The 17,229-nt window shown below is 42.7% G+C and overlaps 1 protein-coding gene across 5 annotated transcripts in view; it reads right to left on the reverse strand.

The window, feature by feature from the left end:
- Nucleotides 1–17,229, reverse strand: part of efemp1 (EGF containing fibulin extracellular matrix protein 1) — a 182,518-nt gene that overhangs the window by 4,722 nt on the left and 160,567 nt on the right. Inside the window, exons 1-6 of one of the 5 annotated variants that reach the window (XM_049600284.1) lie at nucleotides 16,394–16,716; nucleotides 15,690–15,793; nucleotides 15,487–15,532; nucleotides 15,024–15,311; nucleotides 1,315–1,437; nucleotides 1,044–1,163 (exon numbers count right to left, since the gene is read on the reverse strand). In XM_049600284.1, coding sequence (XP_049456241.1) covers nucleotides 1,044–1,163; nucleotides 1,315–1,437; nucleotides 15,024–15,311; nucleotides 15,487–15,532; nucleotides 15,690–15,770 — 658 coding nt within the window. In that variant the 5' untranslated portion in view covers nucleotides 15,771–15,793; nucleotides 16,394–16,716. Of the gene's footprint in view, nucleotides 1–1,043; nucleotides 1,164–1,314; nucleotides 1,438–15,023; nucleotides 15,312–15,486; nucleotides 15,533–15,689; nucleotides 15,794–16,393; nucleotides 16,717–17,229 lie in introns of those variants that run through there. The other 4 variants (XM_049600286.1, XM_049600287.1, XM_049600285.1 and 1 more) reach the window with 4 other exon arrangements.

The raw sequence follows: 17,229 nt of genomic DNA on the forward strand, positions 1-17,229 counted from the left end.
ATTCTGATGGATTTCCAAATGTCTTTCAGAGATAAACAGCTCTCTATCACAACACAACATTTACAATAACTTCCTTTGACTTCTGCAGGAGGTTTGCTGTGTGGGTTCAGGTTGCACGGTCAGTCTCATGATAGCTCTGAGCTTCCAGGCATGAAAAAAAAAAAAAAAACAGCTCACGCACCATTTGTTTTGTTAAAACTGTTCCTGACCTTAAAATATCTGCATCGTGAGAAAACTGAAGAATGAGAGTAAACACAGTGGGTTAACACCAGACTTTGGTGAGCCGAACCTGAGCTGACATGCTCTGCTGTGTATTACACCGCACCTCTTTACATCTAGCTAAGTATACCTTGATTTAATAGATGTATTCGTGCATTTTTATTAACTGCACTTTACTATTTTTATCATACATTTAAACTGATTTTGCCCTGGTGTGTGGTTTTGTTCTACCTGTATTTACATTAAAGCAGTAATTATGATTATTATAATAAACTCTTGTATGCAAGTAACAACAGGTTCCCAAACCTATTTAGAGTCAGCCTGGCAACACCAACACAAACTGTCTGAAGAACATGGGTGGTTTATGAGACAATGGGTCTGTGGGCACAGATTTACAGAGGGCCTCACCACCTCTCCTACACAGGAGCAAGACACACAAACTGTGGTGGTTTTGCGTCTCTTTGTGGTTGTAATGCCTCTTTTTGTAGTTTTGTGTCCCTCTCTGGTCATTTAGTGTCCGCTTGTGTTTGTTTTGTGTCTTTTAGTAGTCATTCGGGTCTCTTTGACGAAACTTTGTGTCGCTTTGTAGTCATTGTGTGTCTCCTTGTGGTTGTTTTTTTGTCTCCTTGTCATTTTAAGTCTCAAGATTTTGCAGGTAAAGGCCAGAGGGCCCTGTGACACTTTGGGCCCCTGAGCCTGTGTCCAATAGGCCTGTTCAGTAATCCATCCATGTTAATGAGCTGCCTCTGAAATGCTTTTATAATTTTATGTTGTACATACTAACACAAAGCTTTTAGAGTACACGTGGCTTTTCAGTGACTTACCAACACAGCTGTGATTGTTGCTGGCCAACTTGTGACCTGCGTTGCACTCACAGTAGTATGAGCCCTGTGTGTTCACACATCTATGCATGCAGTAGTGGGTCATGGCACACTCGTCTCGGTCTGCAGGGAAACACAAACACAAAAAACACACAGTAGAGTCATGGAAATACATTGCAAAACACAAAATCAGTTGATAAAAGATGATAAAGCAACTTTTTCAAAAGCTTGACGGTTTAAAGAGGGTAGGGTGTGTTTTGCATGAACAACTCACCTATACAGTGGTCTCCGTTCTTCTGGTAGCCTGGAGGACACTGGCAGGTGTAGGAGCCTCTGGTGTTGTAGCATGTCTGCTCAGGGCCACAAGTGTGTCTACCTGTCGCACACTCATCTATGTCTGCAATAAACACACAAACACAGACACTGAGGGGAAGCTACGCCAGCTTAATGCCTACTGTACGCAGGAACACACGGCAGACAAAGCAAAGCAACATGTCTGGACTATATGAACTCTGTGATCTGCGATGTGTGAACTGTTTGCCACAGACAGTAAAAATCTGTGATCACTGACACCATCACATCACACACACGGGCATAAACACACATGTTCACACAGAGAGTAGGCGATTAAATAAAGACGGGTTTTATTCAGCAGCTCCGGGTGAAGGGGAAAACACAGATCATATCTTCTGCTAACAGGACAGCTCTTTGAAGGGGGAGGTGTGTGTGTGTGTGTGTGTGTGTGTGTGTGTGTGTGTGTGTGTGTGTGTGTGTGTGTGTGTGAAAGAGACAGAGAGCTCAACTGATAAGTCATGTGTTTTCTACCATAACACCTCCCTCTTGCAACAGACATCCATCAACCCATAAGCACAGAGATCAACTTTCTATCCCTTGTCCCATCATTAATAAGTTATATAACATAATAAGCAGTAGTTTGATGTTAGTAAAAGAAGTATAAAAACACAAGATCCTGCCAGAAAGATGCCACATTTCCCAAATTAGTGTAAAATGTATGTACTGTGTCACTGACTGGTTTAATGACAAACATGATTTAGTGGCATCTAGTGGTGAGAATTGCAGATTGCAACCAGCTGAAATTTCTCCTGATTGATATTCCTTCAGTGTTCATTATTCAGGAAGTTTTTACCAGGAGTGAAATCATCCAGAGGTCTGTTCTGCTTCAAAACAAATGGACCAGGTGATAAAAAGCAGTAAAAAAAAAAATACTGAATAAAGCATTTTCATATTACAAATCAGTGTTTCTTTTACACTGTTTGGCACATTGCAGATGGACATCTCACCCAGCTCCTGTGTGTGCTCATTTTTCTCTGATAACTTAAGATCCAGACAGGAGGTTTTTACTGGGAACTGAATTCTCTGCAGAAGTGTCCTCCTCTCCAAAAGAGACGGGCTCATTCATTTAAACCATTAAAAACACAGAGTAAAGGAGTTTCATGTAAAAAAAAAAAACTGTCTTCTGATGCCAACCTTGTAGAAAGGGCTTCTAACTACAGTGGCCAATGCAAAAAACTAAACTAAAAACCCTGAACAATGAATGCTGACAGAATTCTAACCAGGAGAAGTTTCAGCTGGTTGCAATCTGCAATCCTCACCACTAGATGCCACTAAATCCCCCTAATTCTTACACACTAGAAGTTTAAACTTTCACCAGAAATGTGAATTTTCCAGCTTTGACTAAAACACACAACACTACAGTGGAAAGATTCTTCTTTTATCTTGATCCTGCAAACACATTCTCAATTTTGGTTTGTTTGGAGTCAGAGCCTCTTAAAAAGGATTTTCTCTCCATTACTCCCTTCTCCCCTTTTTTTCTGAACTTCCATCTTCCATCTCTCCCACACACACACACACACACACACATTACAAATATGCCCATGCTGTATACTCTCATCCCTGTGGGCCCACCAGCAGTCCTCCTGGGTGGTCTGACACATCCCATCATATGCAGACAGCCAGTGGGCATCAGTTTAACAGCATGACAGACAGTTATCCTCAATACCACACGCACACACAGGAAAGGAGGGGGGTACTATTTCTGCATTATGATCCGACACATGCTTAGCCGAACAATAATCAGAAGAACCTCACTGGAAGGCGACTGGAAAACCTAAAGTTGAAGTCTGTGCTGCCTTGGCAGACATGATTGTCCATCCTGCAGGGTTTAGATGCAATCGGTGCACCTGAGACAAATAGTTGCATGCTCATAGAGCCCTTTTCATGGAGAATGCACCGAGATCAAACATCTAAAACTGACAAATCAAGCCATTAAAATAAGCAGAAGAGACACACATTGGTGCACATCTCAGAATGATATTCCCCTGGACACATTTCATGCGGTGAGGTTTCAAATGGAAAGGATCTCACCCTTACCCCAGTGCCTCAAATGCCCGCCAGTACATACCAGTCCCACAGCCACCACCATCCAGTGGGACTGGTGCCGGTGAGAAATTGGCTTCATTTGCTACAAAAGATCCCATGAAACAAAAAGGTGGACAGTAGGTAAGTTGTCTTCGAAGGAAAGGGAAGAGGGCTAAAATGTGCCCAACTCTATGGGGGCACAGTGATAAGATGAACTCAGTACATTAGGGACAAAAGCGGGGCTTATCTAGAAGGTGCACCTGAGAGACAACAGGTGCGAACTGCATTCAGCGAGGAATGCGCAGACAAGGCTTGTTGCTCACTGACCCGCTTAGTAAAGGACAAAGATAAAAGCAGTGTTGTTCTGGAAAATCCAACGCTCTGATGTGGCTTGAAAGGCATCTGGGAAAGTGTATCTGCAACGAGCACCGAGTGTCAGTGAGAAACTGAAGGCTTGGATTCCAGCAGTATCGCACTATGGGATACTGACCCCGCTGTAAGAGCCCAAAGGCTTCATGACATGGCTGATAAAAACGCCATGGTGCATAGAGGGTCTCTGTCACTGCTGGTGCTAGACCTGTAGCATCCAGATCCAGCCTCTTAGGTTAAGAGATCTACCTAGTCTAGATGTGGATGATAGATTTCCCAAGGTAGTGTGTATAGCCACAGATTTGTGTTTGTTTTGGCATGATTTGTAGACATTTGAGTTTGTTTCAGGTTGCATCTATCTGGGTGACAATATGAACACAATCTAACGTCATTTCTTCAGTTAATAATATGGTATATTAAGGTTAATATGATCTGGCAGGTCACTGACATTTTCATTCTTTGCACAGTGAGGCGAAACAACTCTAAAAACAACACCTAGAGGCAAAGAAAAACAATACAGAAGCCCCAGTAGGTACTGTATTAGACAAGCAGTTACACAAGCTAGTAAGCTAAGCCACTAGCTAACCCTTTAAGAACACCAGGGTGATGTGCTTGCCAGAAAGAAAACTGTAAGTGAAATCCTGTAGAGTACCAATGAAAAATTTGAGTGAATGTCAACAAATAGTCAAAGCTGGGATCAAGTCTCTGTGAATCACAACCACGCCTACTTACTGGAGGTATTTGGTGAATCACTGAGACTGGAAATGCCCTGCCCTCTGGCAATAGATTCAGACAACACAAGTCTGAGACTCTTAATTCCTGATAAAATAAAGTCCTGTGTGTTGATGCTGTCATGGTGCCAAGAAGCAGACAACAAAACTGTGATGCCAGGCAAATGTTTTAGTGACAGAAAGCACGATTGGGCAACTTTGCCAGCTCTTTAGACATCACTGCAGTGATACATAAACAAGATTTAAGAGTCTATAGCCACGCTGGCGGTTCTGTGAGGCCGTACTCACCTTGCATTCATGTAGTTTCCGGATTATCGGAAAAATTCACATGAACGAAGCCTCAAGTCGGAACAACAACTCCGTAAGTCAGCGAAAATTTGGCACACAAGTTGCTAAGTTAATGTCATATATGCCGAAACATGGGGGACGAAAGTTGTTAATTTGATGGTAATAAAATTAACAACTTGCATGTAAATATTTTGCTCAGAACTAACTCAGAATATGTTATTAAGTTGTAACAGTTAGTTGCTGTTCATGTGGAGTGACCTAGATTAGGTAGAAGAGTTATTTATAAGCATTAGTCAGGTAAAACACTATTTCAGTCGTTATAGGGGAGGAACTGGTGGAGCAACAAGTCTGGGACAAAATCACTTTGTAACATAAAGCTACAAAGGTAGCTTTCTGTAGGACGATGACTTAAAGCTCATGAACACACCGAAGTCAGAAAATCGACATCCCAACTCAGGAAATGGGACCATCAGAGGAGCACTTGAATGCAGCAGTAAAAACTAGCTTTATGCTAACATTATTTAGCACCTATCATAGTACTGGATGAAATCTGACCTGCATGGTGATAGAAAGTCTGAGGTTCACCAAGGTTATAACAGTTCAAAAGATTCAGCCTCTTTAGGTCAAGAGAGTTCATGCAGATTTTAAATAGTTGTTGAAACATTTCTGGTTTTGTAATAGGTTTAGTTGTCTTTGTTCCATGTGTACTTTGTTATTATTTCCGGACTGCTGTGACTGGTTACAGTGAGCAATCTATTGGTGTAAGCAATTATGTTCTTGGACAAGGTTAGTGCCAGATCAGATAGGCAGCAGAGTTTTACCAATTGCAGTTGGCACGTGACTTTGTTCAGAATGAATTCAGAACAAAATCAGAGCCAGAGCTGATCCACATGTGGCTTCAAGAATCAGCTGCTGATAGCAGCATTTACTCTAGTTTTGAGCCATTGTTAGCCTACCTACAAAATTACATCAAGCACACTTGGAATGATTTTGACGTGAATGATCTGGAGTCCGATAACAATTATGCCACTGTGCAGCTACCTGAAAGACTGCGTGAATCATCAAATGAGGTGTCACTGGTGCAGAGCAGATATCTGCAGCTGAATCATGTTCCTCCTCTTACATAAGGTAAAAAACCCAACTGTTGGTTTGAATGAACTGCACATGATTTACTGTAAATTATCTAAATGTGAACAATGCAGCAATGCTTCCTAAGAAGTTCTGTGTACGGAAAAGTCAGAGTCATCCTTATTCCCTTTAAGAAAGCTTGAGGAGCTCTAAATAAAAGCATATGTGCTGAACGCAGTCCAAAGGTTCATTCACGGGAATATCTTGTGGTAACTGCTACTTTGTCACTAAACCTTTAAGACGCTGCCAATACAAAGTTCCACAGAAGTTTGTGTGACGTGCGTACAGGAGTGTGTGTGTGTGTGTGTGTGTGTAGGTGGGGTGGGAGGGCATCCCACACTGGCTGGCTCTTAGGTCCAATAAAGCCTCCACAGCTTACCACATGCAGTACAGTCCATATAGTTTACACAGGAAAACAGATTTTACCATCAAATGTGATGATGTGTTGCGTGTGGGGAGAAGTGACTGTGTTCTCTGAGGTCAGATTTTTTTTTCTTTTTTCAGAATTTACTCAACACAGCTTACAAGTTTCCTCTAAGAGCGAGCCTGCTGTAACATCACAGGGAAAGATAAGGCTGTACAGCAGGAGAGTGGAAGATGTGGAAGGAAAGAATGAGGAGAAAGGGTGGAGGCTTTTTTTTTTTAAACAAAAAAGGGCTTTTTAAGATTTGAAGTTAGATTTACGGCTGTGTGTGCATATGTGATGTCAGAGTTAAAAAACTCCTTGCTTTTCAGGGAGATTAATTCTAAATGCCTTGTGGGAGTTGGGGGAGTAACAGGGATGGCGGCAGCTCAAAGAATGTGAATGTGTGTGTAATGGACGAGTGGGTGTGTGTGCATCAGAGGTCCTGTTTGAGGTGCTCCAACATTAAATGGCCTTTTACAATGTTTTACAAAATGGGGTGAAAGAGGAGTTTTAGTGTGTTTGCCTGTGTTATGGTGCGTGCATATGTGTGAGAAAAAAAAATAGCACGTGTCCAAAATGGGGACTAAAAATTGTTTGGCCAGAATTCAGAACAATGTGTTATTTGCTCCAGATTTAAACTGACATGATAGGGCTTGTTGTAATTATCACTTGAGAGCATTTAGTCTTGTTTTCACTGAACCACTGCAATGGAAAGCAGGAGCTGTTCCAAAGAACAGTTGGAGCCGTCCTGCTGTTGGACAGCGTCTCTGTTTCCCTCTGATTATTGGATAATTCAATCTCTGGGAAGGCAGGGGGCAAGATGTGCGATGTTAATAGCCCATAAAATTTCACAATGTCAAATTTATTAGCATGTCATACACCAGCCCCTGAGCGTTTGCTTTTGCTTAACCTCAAACACCTTAATATCAGCCCTACTGGCAACCTGCACTACACGTTGTTTCATTTGTGTATAATTCCCTCTGCAATGCAGTGTGAAATGCAGCTATCACTGGCTTGAACACGACCTCAGGACAAATGGGAGTGGTGGTGTTTCCCTTTCAAAGCAAGTCCAAACACAAAGCAGATAAGAAATCAAAGAATTCGAGACACTCTAACCGTATATTCCGTGTATTCCCATCCGTATTAGGGCATGAAATATTTCCATGCTCTTGCTATTCGCACCACTCCCAAGATTCCCCCTCTCATCGCTCTCATTGTTCAGGAGGAACAGGAGTTTTAGTCATGCTGACACTTACTAACTGATTTGTGAGTTTGTTCCACACTCTTCTAAAGGTCGGGCAGAGTCTTGACATTCTTGAAAATCCGTCCACTGTGCCAGCTACATTCCCGTCTGATAATAATCCTTCCTGTTACCCTGAAAAAAAGAATGCTGAGCAACTCTCCTGCTATTCAATGTCAAGGAGATCAATCACTCTGCCCACCTGACGTGCCAGTAGTCACGCTGTAGCCATCAAGACCTCTAAAGCAAATCTGTGACGTGGAAGGAATGGACCCTGAAAATATGGCCAAAATAAAAGTGTGATAAAACGAATCAAAAGAGAAACAGTGTGAAAAACACGCACCCTGCGATCGCATGTGAGTGTCACCCAGCTGAGCGCAATAGTGATTTATAGCAGCCCTGTGTCCCTTTCCATCATGAGGTAAACGGAAAGAGCAACGCATGTAAGCACATCAGAGGAGGAAGCAGCTGGCCGTTTGGACAGGCACCGACCTCAGGGAGAATAATAACAACAACATTAAGCACTTACGCCGAGGAGGCACGGCAAAGCTGCTTCCCCCCTTTGCTCCTTTCTGCCATCGTTGATGTGATGGCAGAAAGGAGCCAGCAGCAAAACCACAAGCAATAACAGCACACTGCACAGCAACACCACACAGGCCAACAGAGGGGCTGCCTGCAGGATGGTTAGATTGTATACACAGTCTGTAAGATACGCTTGTCTTTTCTGGCAGCGTTATAAGACAGATGAAATACTGTAATCATGTTATACCTTTTAAAGAAGCTGTATGTGACATTTAGAGCATATCTGAGTCTGAGCCAGAACTGCTCGCGCACTCTCAACATGGAGGTGGTTGCGCCAGTGCAAACAGTGCTAACAATGGCAACAATGCTGACAGAGCTAATGGTGTGAATGTTTGGGGAACTGGAGGGTGGGTGTTACACTCGCGACATTGCCTTTGATGATGTTGTCAGCAGTATTTGCCGTATGAGAGCAGTGCAGATTGGCAGGCACTTGCTAGCCAGTGGGATGCACACACAGGACTTACATGCGCTAACATCGATGTTTTCTCATGCTACTGTTAGTATGATAAAGTAATGTTACAAATGTAATGTTAAGTTAGGTAGATAACGTTAAGTTATGTAGGATGGGTTTAGGCTACACAGGCTAGCTTTGGGAAATGAAAAGGTGACGATGTACCTTAAAGTAGGGCTGGGTGGTATGTCAAAATTTTCATATCATGTTTTTTTTACAAATCATATCCGTTTCACGGTATTTGACAGTATTTTGCTCAGGTTCGGCCCACTTGACATGCTACTGTGTTGTGCTATGGCCTATTCAAGTGCTGGAATTTGTTATTTACGTGACAACACCTGAACGCAACACAGGCTCTTTTTGGTATGAGTTCTTCTGGGTCATCATGTACAGTTGCTTTGCTTTCAGGACTCTCTCCGGCAGCCATTCTCACCTCTAAACTTTTCTCTATGCTCTCACTCTCGGCGGCTCTAGCACGCCTGTGGTGTGCAGCGGTGAAATGGGTCCCTGCTGAAACACTTTCCCGCCACACACGTTCCGGACGTTGTTTGGGCTATTCACTGGTATTGCGGTATATGAAAAATTCATATCATAACAAAAATAAATACCGGTTTTTGGTATGAACTGGTATACCGCACAGCCCTACCTTAAAGTATCTCAAAGGTCACGTCGTTTCACATGGCCCCGAACACTGGTCTCCTGGGTGAAAGTCCTGTGTTGTTTGACCCATCCACCACCCTAACCTACCTCCTTATGCAGATTTTGGCTTTAATAATAGACTACTTCCAACGCATCAGTCACATGATTGCAGCCTTCCCAATAACCTGTCTTATACACAAATTGCTTGCTCATGACTAATATGCGAATTGTGGTGCATTAGCCTACTTTTTATAGGTTTACATACGAGTAGTGCTTGAGAACAGCCTGATAAACATGAATGCACGGCTGACATGTCTTAAACAACAAACAGAGAAGCTTGGATTACAATACACACAGAGGTAGTGTAACTTCATTCTCTGCTCAGGACCCCATTACTCCACTATATCGCCACTATAGTTAATAGTTCTTTGCTGTTATATTATTGTTCTAAATGTTGTATACAACCCCCTTAAACACAGGAGGACAGAAATTATTCAATGACATTTATTTACAGATTCCCATGTAATGTGCTGATGTTGTTTCAGGATGATATCGCTGCACCAATGTTGTTTTGATCATAGCTGTTCACTTCTTGGTTTCGAAGATCAAGAGATTAAAAACTGTTTATTGCCATAGAGACACCGATGTCAAAATACATCCAGTAATTAAAGGAGCATTAAAGAATTGGAAACCTCTTTATCAGCAGCTGAGGAGTTGCAACATCAAAAGGTTTTCTGGCACTGTTTGCAAATGGAAAGTGAGTTTTGAAAGCCAGAAATCTCAGCAATGTTGACTCACTAGTATTGACTTTAAAACATGATGATAATTGGCTGTTTGAGGCAGATGCTGACATGAATAACTTGTTTAAACGTCTGGTAATGGTGCTGATCTATGGCCCATGTTATCTTTTCTAATGTTTTTTTTTACATAAACAGGTATTTGGTCAGAAACCACTGAGATACACCAACATTGCCATTCGTTGAAAGCATCTTCAAGCAGTTGTTAGGGGCTGAATCTGCAACGTCACAGGTTCAGTGAGTTGGACAGTAAAATCATAGGGCACTGGGACAACCGCATAGTGAAGACGCACTGATGCAGGACAGTGCAAATCATCAGTCTTTGGACAGGTGGAAGACGAGAGCTTAGCTGGTAATAGGGGGGTTCAACAGGCACAAAGGTGTGCCTCAGGTGTCTTTTTGTTTGAGTAACCCTAAACAAAGTAGGTCCGCTTGTATTTGATCCCACTTCCTAAGCAAAATGGTAGCAGAATGTTCTAATTCAACAACCAGATATCCTGTATGACATTCATCTCAGTGTTCAAGACAACATTTTCCAAACCTGTGTTGCTTATCTCTGGGAGAAACAAACATTAACAGGATAACATCTGAAGGAATTTCCTGAAAAACTGTAATCGCTCTCTGTGTATCCTCACATCTTTTCACATTGTCTGTGGATGAGCAAAGACTGGGGCTTGTTTCTTCAAGTGCAAATGTCAGGATGAGACGACAACAAGGGGAGCTGTAAAGTATAAACTGTAAAGGTCAAACGGTGCAGCAGTGCCATGTTGCGCTCCCTCTCTCCCTGCTTGTTCTGTTCTCTACATTCCTGCTCGCAGATCGATCCGATGCTTATCTGTCAAAGGTGGTGAGTAATTCCTACCATCACAAAAGATGGGAGCAAACGGAAAAAACAACCACCGCTGACATTCCAGAGATATTCCTCCCAAGTGCATTGCATCTGTGTGGAAAAATGTTATTGCATGCACTCGGCCTTGTTCGGAAAAGTACACAAATTCTCTGTCACACAGGGATTAACGGTCTTAATAGAACATAGTTAGGAAAGACTTCCAGCCACTGCAGGTGAAGAGCGTCCAGACGTAGCTGAAATCAGTCAGGCATGTAGGTGGTAATGTGGCCTGCATGACCTCAGGAAACCAGACAGGTAAACAGGAGTGGCATGTGCTTTCATGTCCCACACTGCAGCGCATTAGTATCTAATTTAGACATGAAAAATGAGTGTGTAAACTCGGGAGAACATCAGAAAGTGTAAAGTACGATATATAACATTCTCTTTGGCAAACACATATGCCTGAAGCCACTGAAAGTACAGCTCAGTTAGTATGAGTACTGTCAATGTTCAACTGTAAATGAGGATCATAAAATCGCTGCTTTCCACTTTTCATCAGATTTAACGACTGATTCCACCGCTTTTGATGGACAACGCTCATTTCTAGGAGGAAGTGATCTCACCTCTGCTGAAAATAAGAGTTAATATGCACACATAAGACTACAACAAGCCACTTGTAGGCATCTCCCAGCGGTAAACACACTAAGTATGTGTATGTTTGGAGGGTGGGGGGAGGTCATGGAAATGTGGGGCATCATTAAGCTGTCACACATACAGTGAAGGTTCATAGTGTGTCTGTGTGGCCGGGATTTGGAGTACGGCGCCAACTTCCCCTATGTGTCACTGCAACAACACACACTTAGGCTTGGGTTCACACACAGGGCCAAGGACTTTTATTGCCTGTTTACAAAAATTGGAACGGACATTAAAGGTCCCATATTGTGCTCATTTTTGAATTCGTACTTGTATTTTGGGTTTCTACAAGAACATGTTTACATGCTTTAACTGTCAAAAAACAATTGATTTTTGTCATACTGTTTGCCTGAATATACCTGTACTCAGCCTCTGTCTGAAACGCTCTGTTCTAGCGCCTGTCTCTTTACGGCCCCATCCCAAAAAACACCAGTCCGTCGTGATTGGTCAGTGTTTGTGTGCCTTCCACAACTGCACTCTTGGCATCTCTGCAACGTCATTGCAGCCAAGGAAATGACTGTAACAGCACTGTAGCGCCACTTTCTGTCTTTATGAGCCAAATCACGGTAGCATTGCGCTAACACTTCTGAGCAGAGAACTAAAAGTTGATTTGAATTTTGGAAATATGTACCATTGGCAAACTTGTCTAATTCTGTTGTCTGTAACATTTAAAGATATATAGTCAAACATGATGATCCGACCTATCTGACGTTGCTGCTGTACTTATTTTATGAACTGTGTTGCTTTGCTAGAGTCTTTGATCAACTAAGTCTACCAGCACGAAAGCTAAGTAATGTACTGCTGTGGATGGGGACGCAAAACATATTTTAGTCACCTACAAAAATCTATATCAGATGAAGTGTATGCTAATATAGAATATTTTCTCCACCTCACACCTCAAACTAATCTAGCCAGCGGTATACCAGCAAGTCCTTTATCCTGCTTAGTAAAGTGGCTGTTTTTGTCAATGGAGTCTGGTGGCAGTCAGAAATCGCTGTCTGACGGCAAGGTAAAGCGGTGAAAATATTCTAAATATGGTGTACACTTAAACTCATTGTAATTTTTTTTTTAGGTGGGCCTAAAAATGTTGTATGTTGCCAAAAACTAACTTGAGGCAGCATTTGCTCAGAGCTGTTTTACCGCAGGGATTTTCTACTTCAAAGTCTGAATGCAGACTGTGTGCATTTCTCTGTTGAGTAAGCATTTTCATACATTCACAGTGTATGTAAAGCATATACCTGCTTTATAGTAAATAAATACATGGACATTTGAGTTTTTACAATATGGGACCTTTAAGGCTCCATTCAAAAGGAAAAATATATCAGGATGGAGTGAATTATATAATTTGTGGCTGTTTCGCTTTTAATCAGCATAAAGAATAGTGATAGAATAAAAGCTATTTTGTTTTAGGAACTGTTTTTTCTTTAAGTTGTGCTTTGGAAAATTGGCTCCTTTTCTTTCCAGGGCATTTAGCTGATCTCTCTACTATTCGCCACACACTCAGCAGTAAGTCACCAAAACAACTCAGCAGCGGCAGCAGCACAACCCATGACGTTGGTACAACCTGGCTTGGTCAGAGCTCCGGCACTTCTGTGGTTATTTAGTCAGTGTCAGCCTTTCATCTTCCCTTTGCCCTACCTGACTCGGCACTCTACGTTTCCTCCACAGAGTGGTGACTTAGCAGGGAAGGAGCCTGATGCAAGCGCTATTTGATACATTGAGGTTTCCCCCCATTGAAAGTTAATGGGAATTCCTTCGCTAGCAAGATACGTAGCTGTGCGAAACAGCCACTGTGGAACAAAAAAATAAAAAAAGACAATTCTGTGTCCAAGAACAATTGGCTCATTGTAGCGAGTTAAAGGTAATGACAGAGAAACCAGAGACTGATGTAAACAAAGATTATATCACTCCACCAGCAGAAATATACGCCCTCGAGACGGCACGAGACGCCTTCCAGTTAAAACTCCAGTCATTTCAAAGCAATAACACTGACAGTAACAGCCTATCTTTGTTTAGCCCATGCACTGAAACGACACGCCAGTGAATGAATAAGTATTATACCCATGCCAGCTCGCTTATGTGGTTACTTTAGCTGATATGCTGCCATGTTTTACACTCTAATAAAACCTAATTGGGTTCCAATTCAGAGAAACACATAAAGCACCTCACACATATCTTTGCCCCAGGTGTAAAATCAAATTTGTTACTTTCACTGGAGCTCTGTGGCCGCAGGCCTCACCACACAGCCACTCACCACAGGCCTCTGCCTATTGCCAAGAGGAGCTCCTGACCACTGCACACATGTAATTTACAGTAATGCACTTTGCCTTACATTACATTTATACAACTCACTCTACATCTCCACAATCACCCTCCTCATCTCTCACAGACCAGGACAAATGTCAAAGCTATAAGAGGCTGTAAGTGATATCAGAGATTCCTTCTCTCAGGTGCAGCTGTGAACATCTGGCACACAGCAACAAAGGGTACTGGTGTGTGTTAGGGAGACAAAGAATGAATATTTAAACCACTCCCCATTTGTTAAGATCAAAGAGTCTCGCCCAAACGCAGGATCACACCCACATAATCGTGCACAGCTACCAAAATCTCAAGCCAGTCACAGCCCAGGGACTATCTAATGTAGGTGTAAAGGCTATGAGTGAGCACAGAGCTTGCCACATTATTATAAAATCTCTTTGATTCACCCCTGAAGCAGAGGACCTCATCACCCAAAACAAGAACAATTTCTTACATTTGAAGAAGTTGAACTCGGGCCAAAAACATCATGCTGCGAGCGACTGAAGAGTTTAGAAAACATGACATCACAGTGAGAAAAACCGAGGAGCTTGCAACACATCTGGCAGCTATATGCATGGTTTAGCTGTTGATGACTGTCAGACAGATGGATGAACAGTTCACCTTTGGAGCTCTGCTTACTGAGGCTCCAAAGTCGTTAGCAATTATCAAATACCCACGTAGCACAGTTAGAGACACATTCTCCCATGAAGCAGCAGTGCATCTGGCCAAGTGCAACAGAAGCACACTGATATTCAGGAAATAAAAACACTTGTACTATCAACATTGTATTCTGCCGGTATGCTGCAGTATAAAGCATTCAGTGCAGTGGGATCTTAATCTGCACCCACATTTTTAGGGTGTAATCTGTCTCATGAAGGCCAACTTTTTATGGAGAGAGTGTGGCAGCCATCCCTTTTGCACTTCTAGACCATATTTTGTGGTTACACCTCCTCCTCTCCTGCTGACAGAGTCCAATTTCTCTCCTGAGGAGCTTGTCAACACCACTCGCTGAGATAAGAGGATCCGTCGCCATGTGTTGGTTCAAAGCCGTAAAAAAATGAAAGGCTAGTTTTTCAAGTTACTTTGATGGCACTTTGTATGGTTTTATAGCTGAACAGGGAGGAGGGAGGAGAGCCTGGACAGCTGAGCTTACCTCTGCAGAGGTTCTGCTCATCTGCAGTGTATCCAGGTGTACAACGGATGGTCCTGCCGGACTGAGTGCCCCCCTGGTTGCCTGAAGTCCGTGGGACCACAGGCTGACTTGGTGGGGCAACAGGGACAGCAGGGACAGCAGGGACAGGCTCCGGCAGTGGCACCTGCTCGCCCTCCTTGCTGATATAGATGACTGCGCTCTTGGGGAGGCAGAGGTACCCACCAAAGTGGTTGATACACTGCATCCCTCCTTTGCAGGCATCGTCTAACAAGGCACACTCATCGATGTCTGACACAGGGAGAATATTTTGACAGAAAGAAAGACATTAAGTGTGACATTTTCTGTACTGGAAACTGACCAACATGTATGGATAAAGATACATAATTAAAAAACATTAAGGATGAAAAGCTGCACATGTGTAATAACCACCACTTAACATTTAAGATAATCTGATATGTCTCACCTCTGCACTGCTCTCTGACTCTGTCATACTCATACCCTTCTGTGCACTGTGAATGATTACACACATAATGATTACCTTGAAATGATACATATCTTAATATCCTATCATATAACATCATATGATAAGAACATGAACCATCTGCAAATCAAAGCACACAACATCTCACATGCCAAGTCGTGTTAAACACGAGATCTTTCACTTACTGTGTAGAGGACGGGCTCCTCAGCCTCCTGAGAGAGGACATGTGTGAAAACCGCACAAAGACACACGCAGATCCCCAGCATGTCGACCAAACGTCGGAGCAGCACTGTAACGAGATGCAGAGGAACCAAAATGGATAGAGCGTGCAAGATCATTTTTCGCTTGACAAGCCTACAAGTTTTAATACCAGTTATTACATCATTGATGGCATTGCTTAACGAGTCCCAACATCTCCCGCTGCTGGCGTGATGTTTATGTTGGCACCGCTCCAGCTAAAATCTGCGACTTCAACTAAGTGAAGTGTTTTTCTGCTGTTTTTCTCCAAAAGGATTAGTGCGTAATACGCGTAAAGATCGTGCGTAAACATGCCCTCCTGTGTCAGTCAGTGTCAGGAAAATGAACGAGTTAATCAGCCGTGCAGAGCTCACGTTGATTAAAATTCCGTATTTGCACAAAACATGTCCAACTCAACAAGCTGCCCGGTGAAATGTTATTCTGCCTTTGTTCATCGCAGCCTTGTTTTAGCATACTGACACTTGTTACCGGACAATTCCCTGAAACAAGCGAGCTACATCAGAAACAAGTGCTACTGCAGATTTTGTCTCACTTGTTATAAAATTCACAATCCTTCAGCAGCTCGTTATCTGATCAGAGAGCTCAACTGCATGCAGTAACTTTGTCATCCCGTGGCGTCTTGAACACGTACCTGCAATTATACCTGCGGATCTCCAACTCTCCCGGCGTGCTGGAGAAATCGTCCCCGGTTTATGTGTTTGTGTTGCAGATCCGTGTGCGCGCGTAGCAGGCTGGTGGTACGTTACTCAGCGAACGGTGCAGTGGATGGAGAGATGTTAGATGGATGTCGGAGTGCAAGCAGCACTTGTGATGAACATGCGGCTCGTATAGTATGACATGCTGGGGGCGGTGTACCGGGCAGGTTGAGCTCCGGGTTTCTCTCTCACCGGAGGAGCAGTAAACGATCAGCAGGCTACAGTGGCTCCCTCTATAGACTGATGACTAGTCATAAAACAGGGCAGGCTAATCAGCATCGACTATCAATGAAAAACTAGGCTCAGAAATAATCTAATATTACGCCTTACTCATTATGTTGCTGCACAGAACAATATTCCCATCAGTCTAAAGAGCCTATGTAGTCACCACTGTATCTCTGCTAGCTTTGGCTCGCATGCAATAAACATTGAACCTATCATTTATTGCTGCAATAAGACATTATGGATTATTCCATTAAGCACTGATAAAATCAGCTTGACTTTATTGTACCAGTATCCCGTTACAAGGGCGTGGGTTGCGTTTCATCACTGGAGGGGACACACACATGAAAACAGGGAAAATTTTGAGCATCAAGCACTTAATTTCCTGCATTTTGGTGATTTTTTTAATGCACAAATTGGTGCCTTTTCTTTTTGATTTCAATTTTTTTCATTCCAGTGTATCATTAGAAACGATTCTGAAACGTGTCTTGCATCCCTGGATGTCAACTCACATCTCATATTAATACAAATCTGCATCAATTTATGGGGT

This window comes from Epinephelus fuscoguttatus, linkage group LG16 (genome assembly GCF_011397635.1).
Source record: "Epinephelus fuscoguttatus linkage group LG16, E.fuscoguttatus.final_Chr_v1".
Taxonomy (NCBI): Eukaryota; Metazoa; Chordata; class Actinopteri; order Perciformes; family Serranidae; genus Epinephelus; species Epinephelus fuscoguttatus.